Source organism: Corvus hawaiiensis, chromosome 4 (assembly GCF_020740725.1).
Source record: "Corvus hawaiiensis isolate bCorHaw1 chromosome 4, bCorHaw1.pri.cur, whole genome shotgun sequence".
Lineage (NCBI taxonomy): Eukaryota > Metazoa > Chordata > Aves > Passeriformes > Corvidae > Corvus > Corvus hawaiiensis.
The window spans coordinates 29,144,009-29,162,134 of record NC_063216.1 but is presented as its reverse complement, the minus strand read 5'-3'; the positions used below and the strand labels follow the sequence as shown (position 1 = coordinate 29,162,134).

Here is an 18,126-nt window from a genome sequence, read left to right as displayed (position 1 = left end):
TGAAATAATCCCAGATGTAACTATTAAACCCAACAGCTAAAGACCTGGCATCAGATCCTCCACTGGGAATGTCTCTGTTCCTGGAAAGCTACCTGAGACCCATGAAAACATTAATCATCAGAAAAGCATAATCCTGAGTCCAGTGGGGAGAGGTGTCATGGCAATGGATGAGGAAATCCTTCACACATGCAAACAAGGATAGGAAATGCCATAGGTACAAGACAAAGTCTCAAGTGCATGACACTAATCAGCTTAATCACGCTCAAGAAGTGCCCAGAGAAGTCAAGTGGCTGGGGAAGGAAATAATTACTTTTATGCTCTCCTGCTAGAGCTGTCTAACCTGTCACCTTTGCTGCCACTGATGGGATCACTGACATCCTCAGTCTGGTGGGGGACATTCCAGGTCGTTCACCCACCCATCCCCTTGCCTCCATGTAGGAGGCATGCCTCCACGTCTGTATTTCCAGTGATATTCAGCACCTTCCCGCTTTCCCAGCCTTGTGCCCTCAGTGACAGCTTCCCCCAGGGCTATGCTCCTCAGTCCCTAGGAAACTCTGCCCAGAAATGCCTCGACAGCAGTGTGCCTGTGCTCACACATACCAGCAGTGAGGACGCTGACTGCTACCACAGCCAAATAATTCTCTGGCATTTTTGCTACCCAGAAACTCAGGAGTGTATCTCGCAGGTTGTGCACAAGAGGGGTGTGCCAAGTGCCACAGGCAATCTTTTGAAATGTAAAGCTGGAAGACTCTTCTGTCCTAACATGACAAAATAGGGACTGCTGGTGCATTTAACTACTCTGCAAGAGACACCTGGTATTTATCCCCGCTGCATCTGTCTCAGTAAAGGGGCGATGTTGGCACAGGCATTACCTTCAGGGACTTGCAGCAGTTTCTCCACTCAACTTCCTCCCCTCCCCTGCCTCTGATGTTGCAGGGGAAACAACAGAGGGGCCTGCCCTAAGCACAGTGCTCAGTCTGGGAACAGGAAAGAAAATGCGGGGACAACTCACCATAGCGCAAGGACAAGAGGATGCAAAGCCACATTCAGAGCAGAGAGGAAGGAGTCAGAACAGAAACACAGATCTGCAGACAGAGATTGTTGGCCAACACAGATGACAAATTCCCTGCTGTGTGTCCATAAACCACAGTCGTGCAATGGTGGCCTTACATCTAAAGTGACCGCAGCCCTGGCATCTATGACTCCTCTCCAGGAGTCAAATTCAGCACCACACAACCCTGAAGTGCCAGCTCACTTCAGGCACCTGGGTCACAAGTATCAAGAGTATCCTTAAGGTTTGAGTAGCCTCAAAGCTGCCACCTGCCTCCTCCTCATAGAGGAAGGTCCAAGTACAGACTTAATGTTACTTCTGTATGTTCAGAGCATGCTGAGAAGGCCCATGGTCCCATGGAGCAGGGTATCCTAGAGCAGACCTTCCCATCCTGTTTTCACCCCCTTGTAGCCCTCAGAGGATGTTCTTCAATGGGAAGTCCCCCTTCACACAGGGAAGGGAGCACATCTTGCCTTGTGCAGTTGACGTATGATCTGGATTCATGTCTCACACCCAGCTAGAGAATCCCTGATGTGACAGCTCAGGAAAACCAAATGAAGTGTCAACCCTCTTTCATTTTCCAGTAAAATAACCCCCATATGGGAGAAAACACAGTTTCCCAGACATCTGCCACACGTTCCAGAAAAATGCATTACAGACATGCCACTAAGTGTGAAATAGATTTTTAAAAGTTAAAAAGCTATTGGATATTTAAAGGATGTGTGACATATCACAATATGCTGTAAATGCATTTTAAAGAAATAACAGCACCTCAAAGATACTGTGGAGGGATGCAATTAATTCTGTGCTTTGAAAAAAAATCCTGGGTTATGGTTTCCTGGAGGAGGAATGCTGGTTTTAAGTACCTACTTTAATAGTTAATTATTGCATTGTAGGGGAAATCTGAGGTTTCAGAGAGAGCTGACCTATATGGTGGAAGGCTGCATGCAGCTATACTGATAACGCTAATTTTAATTAATCCTACCACAAACTCTTCTTCTTTCCAACACCCTGTCTCATTTGCTTAGAGCTTCATTTGACTGGCAGCTTGAGCTGAAACTTACATAGCAGGTATGACTGCTATGAGGAAAAACTAAGTTGAATGTTAATGATTGCAAATATAAAAGTTATTTTGCCTGTTTGTAAGTGCCCCAGTTTGTTTTTTGACTAGCACTTGTTGCTGGATGCTCCGAAACACTGCTTTCATGCTGGGCAGCAGGTAGTAACCCAAGACCTCTTTCACTCATCCTCTAACAACCCATCCAAATGCAGATAAATTAGCAGCTGCCATAGCAAAAAAAAATTGTGCTTTGAATATGCTCAGGAGAGACTGCCTGATATGACTCAATCCAATAAATTAAGGATGAAAGTGGAATCTCAGTTTCTCCCTCTCCACACCACCTTCACAACACAACCTTTCATTGCATGTTCACATGTTCAGGTTTGTTTTTTCCCCACAGGATCCCTGCACCCACAGGGAGGGATGGCATTCAGTGAAGACAGTAATGTGACGCCTCTTTAGCCAGCGGGCCCTAAAGGGGTTTGCTGGCAGCAGGGAAACACAAACAAGTAGGAATACAAAGCATGCAGGCTCTAGGGTGGGGACACAGCTTCACCCCACTACATGGGGTGCTGCCACCTCACCCCTTCCTGCTGCAGGCTGAGCCCCCCGGCGCTGCCAGCCTGCCTCCATTTGGGCTCACTGCCCCAGCCTTCTCGGCCAGCTTCTCCCTCCAGACCTTCTCCTCACCCACCCTGGTTACCAGCCCCTCCATCAGCCTTACCCAGCCCAACCAGTCCATTCTCCAAGCTGCTCCCTCATGCCATTGCTGCCCAGACCCTCCACTCTGGAGGGCAGATACCTGGTGGATAAACTTTCCATTTCAGATCCCTGCTGGCTGCCTGACCCAGTGGCCTTTTCCTCCTCCTGGGCTTCTCAGTCCCCCATCTCAGTATCCTTCCCCAGAGTTTTGCCTGGTCCCTGCCTCCCAGACCTCAAACTAAGGGTTTTTTTAAGGCATAAAAAGACTGTTCCAATGGAAAAGTTGGACAGCTTTTGAAAACCATGCTACCACCTCATGTAACAATGGAAATTGTTCTTCCATTTCTTTGGTTCTATTTGTGTTCATGGCCCTTGTATGAACTGTGTGAGATTCTTCAGAGATCCTGCTGGGCAGGAAAGAAAGGAAAAAAATGCTACAAGAAAACAGTGAGAAGACTGCTGTCTCCAAAGGATTTTCCTGTATAAAACAAGTGGGATGATATCTAGAGCCTCCTCCACTCACTAAAATCCCACTTCCAGAGAGGGGTCCAGATGGGAAGACAAGCGCAGTTGCCAGCACAGAGGCTGCTAAACAGTGGGTCAACAAGTACAGAGAAGGGAGGAGCAAACTCCAAAGCTGGGAAGGATCCTTATCCATCAAGAAAATTAATCAGAAAGGAGCCACAGGGAAAGAAAAAAGCAAGCAAAAAATTGCCTTGAGGGAAAAAAATATTCTTCATTAAGGAATATCACAGTTGGCCAGTGGCACTGAACATCAGACAGTACCAAAGGCAATATATTATTACTGTTGCACTTCTGTGAGACTGTCTTTTTTAATATAACTCACTCATGACAAACACTTTCAAGGTCTGGCCTGAGTCTCACATGTGGACAAAGCAGAGCCTTCCAGAATCACCTACAAACCCAAGAGACTTACTCAAAGCAAAAATTACATCACAAGTTGGTAAATATGTGAACAAAAACAATTACATAAAAACTGCAGTACATCACAAAACCTATTTTTCTCAAATATGCTTTAGCCTGATTACTGTTAACAATTCTTGTTAACATCTGCTAGCTGGCTGGTAAATGATCTGTAGAATATTTTGTAGAAAATAAGGACATGGTATTCTTAGGGGAACACTAGAGCGAAGTGATCTTGGCTGAGAAGCAAGATGCAGGATACAGGTAAAGACAGGAAGCATTCCTTTTGGGGTGTGTGAATGATGGGGCAAGTAGGATTTGCCAAGTACAGACATTTCACCATGCGTCCAAATAATAAGCAGGGCTTAGAAGATGAGCAGATATTTTGGATCTTTGATGTGAGAAACCATCAACCTCTGCATGGAAGAAAATATTTCTCCTCTCTCAAATATTGAGCTCCTACATCTTTCATGCCGTGAAAAAGAACAGCTGCTGTTTGTTACAAACTGCCTGCTCCAATAGGGAGGTTAATATTTTACCATGTGTTTTCTTTCCTTCCTTCCCTTCTTGCCTGTTGAGGCGAATCTCAGAGCTAGCATTACAAGCACTGGATTCAGCAGCTTTCTCCTGGATGAATTTGTACTGATGTTAGCCTTTTTCATCCGTGACTCTTTGAGAAGAGAAATCCCCCAGGAGGTACATTTGGTTCACTCTGCCTCTCATGACATCCAGTTGCTACAAGCAGTCTTAAAGCCCTTGTAGTATTTCAGCATTTTTTTTGCTACCCCGGGGAGGTAGTGATAAACAATACCAAGTTATTAAAGTAACGATGAAACAGCCCTCACAAAGGTTCAGGGGTCAGGAACAAGGCTGAGACAGCACTGTTGGTTCAACTTTTGTAAGCAAATCCTTGAGCATCTTGCCCAGCTTCCAAGCTGGGGCACAGGGCCAGGAGATTGCAGATACACAGCTCCCAGCCAGCATGCTGAGCTCGCATCTGTCCCTGCCTGTCCACAAGAGCCAGCTCTGGTTAGCAGGGATTAGCAGAGCACCAGCTACATCCCAGAGAAGGCCAGGGCCAGCTGATCCTGCAGCAAGTGTTACCCAGGCTGGCTCAGGAAGTGGTCACCTACCAGCAGCCTGTCCCTGCTCCCAGGTAGATGCACCCCTCAGACTCTGCCGCTCAGAAATGAGCACAGTGCTCCCACACACTGACCATTCAGGACGGGGACATCAGAGATGCCACTAGCATGTCAGAGGGCACAGGAAGATAGCAGCTGACCTGGGCTTGGAATGCTCTAAAGGGGGATGGAAGCAGCCTGTGAGCACAAGGAAAAAGCAATCCCACCCTGCCATGTAGAAATCCCCTCCAGAGAGGGCAGAAATCTGCTGTTTTCACAGGTAAACTCTCACACCTCTGCAGAGCCCTGGCCTTTTCCCTCATTCTAACTAAGCCAATCAATGATGTCCTCTGTTTAAATCCTACATCCAGGTCTTCCCTTTAAGCCCTGGCCTTTCACCCCAGTAAGTCTGTTGTCCACAACACTTGCCAAGAGAGGCACTTTACAGAAGGAACCAATTCAAGGGCAGGAACAGTCAGTGCAGACAGGCTGCTAGCAGCAAAATCCAGGAATGACAGCAAGGGAAATAATGAAAGAGGGGGAAAATGACAGACTGCCACAGACAGAGAGGAAAAGGGATAGACAGGGTGGCTAGTCACAGGGGAGTCTGCTAGAGGAGTTGCAGGGACTCAGAAGCATCAAATCACACTCAAAGAGGGGGAGCAATGGCTTCTTTTATAGACTGAAGCACAGTGGGTGATGACAAGGGCAGACTGGGGGAGAGAAAACTAAAGGAAGAAAGGATAAGCAAAGAGTGTGATGTATCATTAGCGAGGACAGATTTATCTTTCCTCTTGGGTGAATTGCAGTACGTAAGTGTAAATGGCACCATTGTCTCAGGGGGACAGATGGTCCCCCACATCTTAGCTTTGCGCATCCCCCACCCCTCCTGAGGGAGTTGCTCCCCTCCCAATCTGCACTGAAGCAATGGGCATCAGGAAAGCTGGAGAAGGGAAAAGCAGGGAGGCCAAGCTAAGCTTTCCATCTCTACCCCCACACGTTGACTTTGCAATCAGGGATGGGCAAGTGAAAGCTGTTCCAGCCACAACACTGCACCCAAATTCCATCCCTCAGACCAGACAAGCCATCCAAACACCTATGCAAATCCTCTAGCAGAAGGCTTACACTGCCATCACACCACCTTCTTGCCTCACCAGTCCTTGATAGCAGTCAAAGATCAAACATTCAGGCTGATTGTCTCAGATCTATCAGCTGCCTTCAATACATTGATTTCAAGGGTTTGCTGAGATACCTGCCAAGGTCAGCAGGGATTTGTATCATCTGTTCCCAACCTAGATAACCTCCACTTATCACCCCCCTCAGTATCTTACCTCCTCATCATCGCACTTCATCTCTCATTTTACAAGTCCAGCTGCATTCTCATCTGCCTTCCTTGCTCATCTCAACCTCATTCCCTGTCTGCTGGTCACAACTCTGATGTCTTCTCCAGATGGAATAAAGAAAACATCCCCCTGAGCTAGACTCTCTCCTCCTCCAAAGCTTTGACTGAGATGATTCCTTCTCATTTCCACAGCTGAGCCCAGACAACCCCGCCAAGGAGGGGAGGCAGGTAGGGCAGCAGTTCCTTCTGGGTGGAGGAGCACAGCTGACAGGAGGTAGCACAGCACAAGCTCACAGTCCAAGGAGCAGCAGTGACAAAGAGCAGGGCAAGCCCAATCCACCACTGGATCTGTCTCTTTGAACAGGCAGCCCCCACTGGTGGCCCTTCCCACCACTGCTCAGCCCTCATCCCATTGCCCCCACCAGCCAGAGGCTGCAAAACCCCATTTAAGAGAAGCACTTGTCAAGCAGGATCTCCCTCAGCCCTGCTCCTCAGCAGGCAGGGAAGCAGGGGAGAGGCAGTGGCACAGACATACATGAGGCACCCCAGGAAGGGGCTGATCAAGGTGCTCTGGGCCAACCGGGACCAGCGGGCAAAGCAAACACAGGACAGAAGTGGGTGCAAGCTTAGCCTGGTCTCTCCTACACCAGACTAGAGCCTTCCTATACCAAAAGACAGTACCTAATCAAAAATAGTGTCTCTCCAGGACTACAGAGATCTTTCCAGCTTCAAGGCTGACAACTTGGCAGACTCTTTGCGCCTGTTCTCTCCATAGGTCTGTAATGGGCCAAGTTTTTCATACTCTCATCTTAGCTCTACTGGGACCAGCTGCAGGCCATTTGCTGCAGAGGAGCTGCAACTCTGTTAACTGTTCCTCACCTGAAGCAGCTCCTGTCAGGTATTATGCTCACAGCCCACAGCTGCAAGCCCTTTCCCAGGGTCTGGGGTGGGAAGAGCATCAAGTCCTCAAAGAGGCAGCTGGTCAATTTGTTAGTGGTTAATTTCATTAATTCACATTGTTATAACAAGACATGCAATTAGAGGTCTGGTCAGAGTATTTTATAAATCTTGAACTCAAAAGGAGCATTTTTATTGCCCTTTCTATTCCTACAACAGCCCCTTTGGTGCTCTCACACACTCTGCTCCAGTGTTCACGAAGGCTGAAAAAGGCAAACTGACCATTTTTCAAAGAATAAATGGATCTCATCTCCAAGGCAAAATATATTCCAGTGAATAAGCACAATGTGCTCCAGGAAGGTTTTTCAGCATTTGTTTCAGTTCAGCAATGCACTCCTCAGAGGGATGGGGCGGTCCCCCAGCACAGGCACTGCTACCCTCCCTGCATCCCAGCTGAGCACATCATCCCTCTCTTCTGGCCCAGCACTACCAGATATCCCCAGGCTGCCATAAATACACTGTGCTGTGTGACATGACAAGACCAATCTTCCCAACCTCACCTGAAGAGCAGTGGCTGGTGCATACAGGTCTGGTTTTACTAGGTATAACAGAATAACACTAATTTATACTGGACAAGGATAAGACTTGCATCTTCTACTCTCTCTCACCTGCCTCCCTGCACTTTCCACATTCATTGACCATAAAACCAGGGACTGCATTAAGGCACCTCATCAAAAGCTGTTGCAGCAAAAGTCCTAGCCCCACTTTCCTGAAGCATCAGGGCACAGAGGTCTAAAAGGTCTCTTATTGCTTCTTCAATGTATTAGGGAAACAGGGCAGTACAAACACGCAGCAGAAACACCCTTCTCCTAAACCACAGGCTCCTCTGTGTTTTGCAGTTAGCCCTTCCTCCAACAGCAGGAGTCTATCCTTCAGTAACAGCAAAAGTGCTCAGAGCTTTGAATGAAGACAGTAAGGATGCACCATGAATTTTCAGCTTTATTTCCAATTTTGTTAGACCCTTTAAACATTAAATCTTCAGTCAGAGCCCTGGTTTTGTTATGTGCTGTTGTCTTCTTCATTTCCAAACCATGGTCTTTGAGTTCTCACTATAAAAAATGCCTCTAGGGAGTAAGCTAAAGGGATGAGAGGCAGGGATTTATCCTGTTTCAACATTTGTGCTTAGATACACAGGGCCATCTTGCAAGCCAGCCAAATTTAAACCTCATCCCTTTACATCTGCCCACTTGCCTGGAATTGCATACATCTCACATACACACAACCCAGCCAATTTCTTACAGATCTCAAGCATGCAGAACCCCTTCAAACGCATCCATCCCTTGTGTGCTACTATGCACGAGTTTAAATTCCATCTACACCACGTCTGACTGTGCAAATGGTTCCTCTAAACTTCCCCTCGTAAATTTGCACATCAAATGACCTGCACTAATGGCACTCCCTTGTCACTAGTTTTGTGAAGACAACTTCCTTCCCAACTACTTTTGAAGGCCCTGAGCTCTATCATGCTTCCTCTGCCACCTGCCTACCAACCACAATCAAGAAACAGCTATCCTAAGAAAAAGCTGGAATTTAGAGACTTACTTTTCCCCAATTCAGAGTCCAGGTAGATGGTGATCCTCTCCCCCCACAAAGCTAAGATTGCCCAATATTTCATTATGGAAACATTAAAGCGTTCAGACTGCACAATTTCCAAAACTAAACCTGCTCTCTCCCTTTGCCTTCTTGTAGAGCATTTGGGAAACCAAACAGCATACCAATCATAAATGCAAACCCTCCAGCCTGCTATCCAGAAACTACTTCTTTGCTAAAGGAAGAACAGGAACATCCAGAGATCTGCTTTACCCTCTGAAGAGAGGAGTTCAGTTAAGCACACAATTTCCTGCTACAGTCTGGCAGTCTGTCAAATAAATACAGAGACCCTGGATGGTTTTCAGACAGGTAGAGTTAGATGGGGTAAAGCCTAACCAGCTTTCCAAGAGGAGAATGAACAGGGAAATTAGAGATCAGTTCACAAGGGTAGGAAATGTGTGCTTTAAGGCACACTGCTGACACAAAAGGGGAGGAGAGCAGTTGATGATAGATTGGTCCCGTGCATCCAGTGCCTTCAAATATTAATCAAGATAATGGGCAACTGCCTTATTACAAGTCACCCTTATTTGCTAATAGCAAACTTCATTCCAGTAGGGAGCCTGGCAGGGTGGCAGAAAACCCAGCAGGACCTAGAGCAGTCTTGCTCCCTCTTAAAGCTTGAAAAGCATCTGGTACCTGCCCAGGGGAACACCAATGCCACCAACGCTGCATACACACTGGAGAGTTCTGGCCAGCTCAGTTTCCCATGCAACAGGAGCAACTGCAAAGTTGACTTAGCACATTGTGGAGTGCAGAGGGGTTAGATAACCTCTTACAGAAAAAAAAAAAAAACAAACTCTTGCACTTGATGGGGCTTGGGTGTACAGATATGTTCTCCTTGGTTGGAAGGAGGGCACAGCAGCAACACCTGCCTGATGACCTAGAATGAAATAAAGCTGTCAAAAGTCCTCAAATAAATGCCTCAAATAAATTCCTCATGTGTTTTCTGAGATAGACTTTTTAAGAGAGGCAGGAGAGAGCTGCCTTTAAAATGGAGACACATGAACAACATATACATTTTACTGTTTTTCAAATATGCACATAAAAGCTGATACTGACAACCCCAAGAGCAGAAAGATCCTTAGGTCCTCAAGAATGATGAATGCTGCTCAAAATTCATAAGCCGCTCAATTTTTGATGTATTATGATACTTTCTGGTCACATTTCCAAGCTTCTCTCTACCTACTAGAGATGCAGAAAACCATTATTTTTATTTATATATACACACATACATGTGAAAAGCAAAAGTAAAATTCAGATGATTACAGGAGCTCAGGCCTTAAGACAGCCATCAACTACTACAGGATTTGCAATAAATGTGCAGATCGTGCTTGTTTATTGTAGAACTACATCCAGTTGTTATGAAAACTGCCCAGGATTTGACAGTGTACAAGATTAAGGCAGAAACAAGTACAACATACTACAGAATTTGCACTGGACATAAACAAATTGCCCAAACTGGTATTTGACTTGGGCATATTATATATATAACACAGTCACCCAAAGCTTAATGAGCAACAGATTTGTTGTCGCCTTACACAGCACCCAAAAACCAGTGATTTTGGCAGCTCACAGTCCCCATGCACCGTGGCACCAGCTGCCACTGTCACCAAGAGACGTATCAATCCACACACACACATTTTCTTTTCTCCTCCAACATTTGAATCTGCACTTGGCTCTCAGAGGGCAGTGCCAGCATGAAACACCGCTATTGCCATCATCAGCCATCCTATATTCCACTGACTCATGCATAAATTATGCCTGTGGCACCAGGCAGGGAAGAGGTGGGGAATAAATGTGGAGGTTTCCTCTGTTTCCAACCAAAATGCTCAGGGCCAGACCTGTTCCCTTGTGCATCAAGCACATGGTCCAAGCTGACAATGCTGCCAGTAAAAGCTACAGGAAAGGTACCTGCAGAAGCAAGGTGGGATTTTTAGCAGCAGGTATGATGGCAAAGCCCCTGTTTGGTGGATTTTAAGGCTAATGAGCTGCAAGGCAGCTCCTCTCACACACAGTCATACCAGCTTTAAGAAGTCACTCTGCTCAATACTCTGTAAAACACAGCTCCCAGTACTAAAAATTAAATGTGCGTATAAGCTTTTGCTCATCTGGGACCTGACCTGCTGCTCCTACACCACTGAAATCAGCTGGAAATGCAACACTTCACTGCTTGAGAGCAAAACAGAAGCCCAAATGGCCAACAACTTCACCAAGGGGTTGGTATGTAACAAAAAGCAAGAAAATGACAGAGTAATGAACTGCAGAGCCTCTCTCATTACTGCTACAGTTTTAACATTGATTTTATTTTTTAATGGCACACTTCACTCATGCTCTCGCTGTCATGCCAATATTATAAATGTAACAGCAAAGGGAGGCCTGGGCCTCCTGGGAAGCATGTCTTTTACAGGAAAGCTCAAAGGACAAACTAAATCTATTGCATTTGACCCTCGGGATGGATGAAGTGTAAAGCCTTTATGGAACCCCAAGGAGTCAAATAGCATTGCAGACATCTGTCATAATCTTCTTATAACTTGCAAAGTGCATGAGGATCCATTTGTAAAGTGCCATGTGGCATACCCGTTATTTAGTCCCAAACATTTTATAAATTCATAAGATAAAGGCTATACAGTTGTTTTGGAAACATGTTTTTACACTTTTCATCCTATTCCCCATCCGAGCTTGACCTTAAATCCTATATGACAGAGTTTAAGTTTTATAAAAGGGAAAAAAAAAAATCTTACAGTCATTCTCATATCCATATCTCAAATGTTGACTGTATTAACATTGTAGCTGCAACAGCTCCATGATCTACAACTCTGAGCTGTAGATCATGGTCCAGCCTCTAGTTATCAAAGCACAAATTAACCTAAAGAAACCAGCTGGCAGGTTGCTCACATGCTTCATCACACCAACTCCTTTCTAATCAGGACACAAGCCAGGCTCCAGCTATGTGTTGTGTTGCATTGCATTCCCAGCTGATACAGAACTCACCTGTCTCTGATAAAGTATATCAGGAATAAAAAAAAAAAATCTGCTTCCCAATAAACCAAGGTTATTCAAGAATTCACTTGTGCTGTATGTAAAGTCCTCCCAAAAACATGCAAATCACCAAACTTAAAAGAATCAGGCTCCTTTTCACCACACACTAAAACGGCAAAAAGCACAGTAAATACTCTCTTTGGGGACAAACACCCAGACTTTCACATGGATCATAGTCTTCTTCTTACAAGGGAGTTAGGATCTACAACTTCTGCAATGACAGCATCACACATCTCTACACTAATATGCTTCCAGAAGCTATTTTAAAGCAAAGAAATAAGTGGTTCTTTCTCCTATTACTGCACTGCAGCAAAGCAATATGGCAGCTGTTTAATAGCACATAACAAAATTGCAGGACTGCTCACAAAAAGAAAAATAATCTTCAGGAGAGGGGGATTTAAGTAGTTAGAATGCAATCACCTAAATTGAAATGTGGTGGTTAATGACCTCGTGCTTAAAAAAATTGCTACACAGTCCTTAACTATCAGAGTTTCCGTTTTAAATCTCATTGACAGTACTTCCATAACAGTGATCGTGAAGCTCTAGCCTAGTAAAAAATTCCACAAGAAGATTAATAGGCATTTAATTAATGCCCCATCTTTTTGCTGAATCTTCATGAAAGGTCAGGTGTTGACCCATGACAGTGACTCACTCTGCCCCTGCTTAGCTTGAGCACACTGGAGACCCAATAGCTCCATATAATGGATGGAAAGCAGACAAGCATATCAGCTCCTAGAAGACATGATTTGATTTTCACAGAAGCATCTTTTATGAAGGGTCTGATTCCCAGCCAGGGAGGAGGCCACTGCGAGGCATCTGCCACCAGGCCATACAAATGTATCCTTTCTACAGTGCTTTCGAAAAAAAAGTGTGATGCCAAGAGCATGTGTTTACTTGTAAAAAGCCTTCAGGGTGCAGAAACAACCCCTCATTTGAGGAAAAAAAACTTATGTGAACGACTTATTGCATAATCCATTGAAAAAGAGGAGCACAAGGGGTTGAAGGGAAATCAGAGGAGGGGCTGAGTCCTCACCTCTCAGTTTCCACTAGTCATGTAATCTCCCAGCTTCACACAGCTGAGCTGAAAGCTCAGGTTTGAGATAACCCTTCCAAAAGGTTTCCAGCAGCCCCACCATTGCCCTTCACTCCCTGGTGTCTCCTGTAGCCATGTGCAAGGTCATCAGCAGGTGACTGGATGAGGCTTTTTCCTTCTTTGTATAGTTTCTAATAAGAAGTCCTTTTCTGTTGCAGTGGGGATCCTGCAACACGCATATATCAAACCAGGAGTCCCGTGGAAAGGAAACATATATACGGACAGACAGATTCTTGATAGCTGTTTCAGAGAGATGTTTATTTCTCCAGCCGCATGGCCGGGGCTCTGCTGAGGAACTGTTCCAGTCACGGGACCAAGGGTCCTTCTGCCCGCGCAGGGAACACAAACCAACCAATGGGAACGAGGCTGAGCAGGGACAGGGAAGCCCCGTGTCTGTGCCCTCAGGGCCCCTCTCCCAGGGCTACACGGCGGGGGAGGGACCCCAACGCTTTTCTGAGTCGAAGAGCACACTTGTCTGCAGATTAGGACCAAAGTAACACTTAAAAACTAAAACAGCCCAATTTCTTGAATAATAGCTCCAACAATTTAAAGCAAACTCCTTGCAATATGCCAAATTGAAGGGATTATTATGACTTTTTAGCCAGAAATAAGGACAGGCTCTTGTCTTCTGCCATCAAAACCTCCTTCCCCCATCCAAAAGCAAGCCTTCATCCCAAACCCAAGCTGTTACTCTTCTTTCACTTCCCAAATCTAGCCTGTGACCATGACACAAATGTCTCGTGCATTACTCTGAGTCCTGTTCTGAGTTCTGCTCTACCACATGCTGTGACAACATTCCCAGGATGTAATAACTAGCACAAGCACACAGTGATAGAAAAGCAATGCATAATTCAACACAAAGTTTTAAAATTTTATAGAGCAGCCAGTAGAAAGGAAAGCAGAATGTCTAAATCTCCAATGTGTTCTCAGCCATAACCTGTATTTGAGACTGCGACACCTCTTCAGTGGCTTTTGAACTTTAAGACAAGAACTCAGAGCTCAAACACAAACCTTAACCTACACTTGAAATTAAAACAAATCTCATCCATTTAAGGTCAGCTGTTACTGCTGGCACTACCTCAAATCTTCACCCGGGGTTGGCTCTTAAAGCTGAAAATACTCTTGGGAACATTTTGCTAGTCTCTACTGTACCCCCAGACACTCAGACTTAATCTAGAAGGCCATACATCAACACTAAGCATCCTTATAGATAATACCCACCTAACTAGCAACTAAGAAACTTCCAGGTAGAAAGTGCTGTCGCTTGAAATTTCCAGCTAGAAAAATGCTCACATAAAACTTCAGACAAAGCTCTCTAATGACCCATCTTCCTCTCCATTTCCTCCACACCAACAAGGATCCCACAGCTCAAACAACCACCAGCTCTTTTCTACCTGGAGCCCACCTGGCAGGCTCCAGCCAATGAGCTGTGCAGGTGGCCATCGTTTACACTGATGGGCTGCAGGGGCCCTCCTGCCATCAAGGCACTGAGTGTGAATGATAACACGTGTGTGATTGCTGACCATGGAAAGGAGGACGTGCTTATGCCCCAGAGATCTCTCCCAGGGTGTGTGGACCAGAGCATCAAATTCTCCCATTCGTTCCTGGCCAGACATCACAACAAGACCCAGGCAGGACAGTGACATGTGCTAAGTGGAAAGGCAAGGGGTCACCTGGGTACCCCTGCAATCAGGGTACAGAGGCAGTGGTGGTTCCCTCACTAAGGGCAAGGTGAGCTCTCACTAAAGCCTGTATTCTCAGACACCTCCACCATTCATGGCAGTCTGAAAAGCACCTGGGCTAGCAAATCCTACTCTGTCCCAGGCAAAAAGGGAGTTGGGAAGGGGAAGAGCGGGCCTTTGTAATATACCTCTCCTCACACCTCCACTCTCCCCGCACCCAGTCCCTGTGCCTGGGACTGTCAGCAGCTCTTTCTGAAGTCCCTTCTTTCATAATCAGTTTCCTTTGATCACACACTGAAATAGCAAAGGTTCTGTTTAAACAAAAGCAATGAACAAAGAAGGTCATTAAATATGTAATAAAAGTTATTCCTTACCTGCAAGGCACCCCAGGAGGGCAGGATAAGGGAAGGATGGGGCAGGAAGGAGCCAGAGGCAGGGAGGGAGAAGGGGCAGCTCAGAAAGGATATGGGTTGCACACCATTTTGATGCACCAGCTCCGTGGGCTGGTGGTCTGCTTCAAGCAGAAGAAGACAACTGGGGCTAAGTCTGGGTAGGGGATATCAGGATCCGGAGGGGAGCTGACTTCTTCATCCTCACCCAGCTCCAGGGAGGAAGGCGGCTGCTCCGGTGGCGTTTGTTGCTCCGAGATGCCCAGATCCACAGGTTCCAGTGGGCAGATGGCAGAAGTGTGAGGGGGCTGTGGGCCTGCGGGCCAGGTGGAGGGAGGCTGGGGGACGTACTCTGCCATGCCAGCCACAAGCGAGAACCCCTGGAGAGGAGGTGAGAAAGAGAAATTAAATCCCACAAGGATCAGCAGCAAAAGCACAGTACATCTGTGCTCTCCTAGCAAGTCCAGAGCAGGGGAGAGCTGCAGGACTGATGGCTCTGACAAATGATAAACCACGTTCACACTTGGTGCTGAAGCAGTTTTAAGTTCTTTTCTGCCAGTCACTCTCTCCACCAAGACTCCGCGGGCTACTCCTCTCCATCACCATTTAAACCATCCCCATAGCCCCTGGGACACCCTGTCACAGTGCTGCACCATCTCAGGGGATGGTGCCAGCTCTTTTGGAGGCAGCCTGAGTGCCATAACAGAGCACAGTGTTTTGAACAGCACGGGCCCATCCTAACAAAGCAGAGCCATCCTGCCCTTGCAGTCCCTAACAGGGTCCTGCCAGCTCCAGGTTCAGCTTTGCTGTCCCAGCTCTCCCATCCAAATGCACTCTGGGCTGGCCCTGTGTCACACCATCGCACAGGCTCCCTCAGACTGGCACTGACAAATGCATGTCAAGCCCATACACGACAGTCACTCATTCAAACAGGGAGCTGTAACACAAGCCAGGAGTGGGATTAAACATTAAGCACCTTTTACTGGAGCTTGTTGAGCTCTCCTGTGCTGGGGCAGTGGAAACACTATGAACACGGGCTGTAAAAGTTATTCCACTAATGGAATGGTCAGAGAGCATGGGTGGGCATGAGAAGAGCAGGTGTCACACTCGCTGGCAGCCTGTGCTGGTTTTGGCTGGGGAAGAGTTAATTTTCTTCATAGTAGCTGGAGTAAGGCTGTATTTTGGATTCGTACCAGGAACGTTGTTAGATGATTTAGTTACTGCTGAGCAGCATCAAGGCATTTTCTGTTTCTCACATCACCCCACCCGTGAGTTGACTGGGGGTGCACGAGAAGCTGGGAGGGTTTGCAGACAGGACAGCTGACCCCAATTGACCCAAGAGATATTCCATATCATATGACATCATGCTCAGCATATAAAGCTGGAGGAAGAAGGAAGAAAGGGGGACATTTGGAGTGATAGAGTTTGCATGATGAAGTCCTGCTTCTCTGGAGACAGCTGAACACCTGACTGCTCATTGGAAGTGGTGAATAAATTCCTTTTTTTGCTTTACTTGAGTGGTCATCTTTTGCTTTACGTATCAAACTGCCTTTATCTCATTTTTCTGCCTTTTTCTCCCTTTTACTCTTTTGATTCTCCTCCCATCCCAGTTGGAAGGTAGTGAGCAAGTGCCTGTGTGTGGCTTAGCTGCCAGCTGGGGTTAAACCACAACACTCCTGCACACTGCAGAGCACCAAACTTTTGCTAAAAAACATCACTTTGCTGCCTGGGTGCTGTCCATTCAAAAGCGGAGTGGAGGTGGCCTGTCAAAGTGAGGGGAATGAGATAAACTCAAGTCTTGGCTTTGGAGGGGTGTTGCACAAACACTCTTAGGAAAGAGAGCTTGGCCAACGACTTTCCATTTTCTTCCCTTCACCCTGTTGGCATGTTCAACCATCTGGAGTACCTATGCTGAGAGTACAGATTTAAAAGCCACACAAGAGCCCTCAGACACACTGCAATACAGAAAGGGACGATCAGCAGCAAGAAAGGATGTGTCTGTCCATGGCACAGACCTCATCTCCTTGCATACTGGCCACAGGTTATCCTCCCTGGCACTTGTCTCAGTTCTCTGCACTTTAGGCTCACAAAGCCTGTGCACACCTCTGTTGACACTGCTCTGCCTTGGCAATGCACCCTTGACATTTCAGCCTGTGACCCTTTTGATGCTCACACTGCTGGATCCATGATCTCCAATGCTCTCCACACCACTCCTCTGTCAGGTGCTTGCCAACCCCTCCACCTTAGGTTGCAGTGCCTCACCATTCCCAGATGAGACCCTGAAACCTCTGCCTACCCATCCTGTTTTCTCAGCCTCCTGCTTCCAACACACACTTTGATCCAAAGCTTTGCTTGTTCTTCCAGGCTTGGTATTTGTCAGAATAAAGAGCAGCAAGTGCAGGGGTTTAGAAAGCAGACATAGTGTCCCTCAGGGGATAGCAGAGAGACTCTTCGAATTCATTATCCCAAAGGCCTGCAGCTATTGGAAAGAACAGATACCATGTCTCCTGCCCAGCTTTGGGATGCTGTTCATAATTTTTTAAGCTCTGTGAAAAAATTGCCAGTGCATCCTTCTCACCATGTAACACCGCTGTTTTCAAAAAAACTTTCAGCAGATTTTTTACTCTGAGCACCCATGCAACTACTTGGACCACCTTTACCATTCCCTACTCCCAGCAGCTCCCCATTGCCTGCTCTGAGCTGGCTCCCTTGCAGGCTATTAACACGCGGTGGCTGAGCCCAACTTCCCTCCCATTACAGCACAGAGGAGAAAGATTAGCAGAGACCGCCAGGAGGAATTACTTATTATGGTGCTCGGAGCATGCACACTGATGAGGGCATGACAGCTCCAAACTGCAGCGTACAGAGCTTCATAATTAGCAGTACAACTGAGAAAAGGAATAGGAGAAACAACCCCATCAGCATTTCCCTGCTTTCCCTTCTGCAAGCATCCAGAGCCTCTTCTCCATCTCACCACTGCTAGATGCAGCTGGGACTTCAGGATGCCTCTCTGCCCATGTGAAACACACATGCACAAACTGGGTAGTGTGTGTATCACAGACAGTTCATCACTCTAATTTGTGCAGCTCATATTACTCATTAGGGCTCATATGGACACAGGGCCAGGTGAATCCCTTTGGAAGTCCTGAAGCTAAATACAGGCCTTGAATGACAAC

The 18,126-nt window shown here is 46.6% G+C and overlaps 1 protein-coding gene across 4 annotated transcripts in view; it reads right to left on the bottom strand.

Moving 5' to 3' along the window:
• CACNA1I (calcium voltage-gated channel subunit alpha1 I) overlaps positions 1-18,126 on the bottom strand; it is a 165,266-nt gene that overhangs the window by 136,420 nt on the left and 10,720 nt on the right. For all 4 annotated transcript variants that reach the window (XM_048301758.1, XM_048301759.1, XM_048301756.1 and 1 more), the window contains one exon: positions 15,029-15,330. In XM_048301758.1, coding sequence (XP_048157715.1) covers positions 15,029-15,309 — 281 coding nt within the window. In that variant the 5' untranslated portion in view covers positions 15,310-15,330. The remainder of the gene's footprint in view (positions 1-15,028; positions 15,331-18,126) is intronic.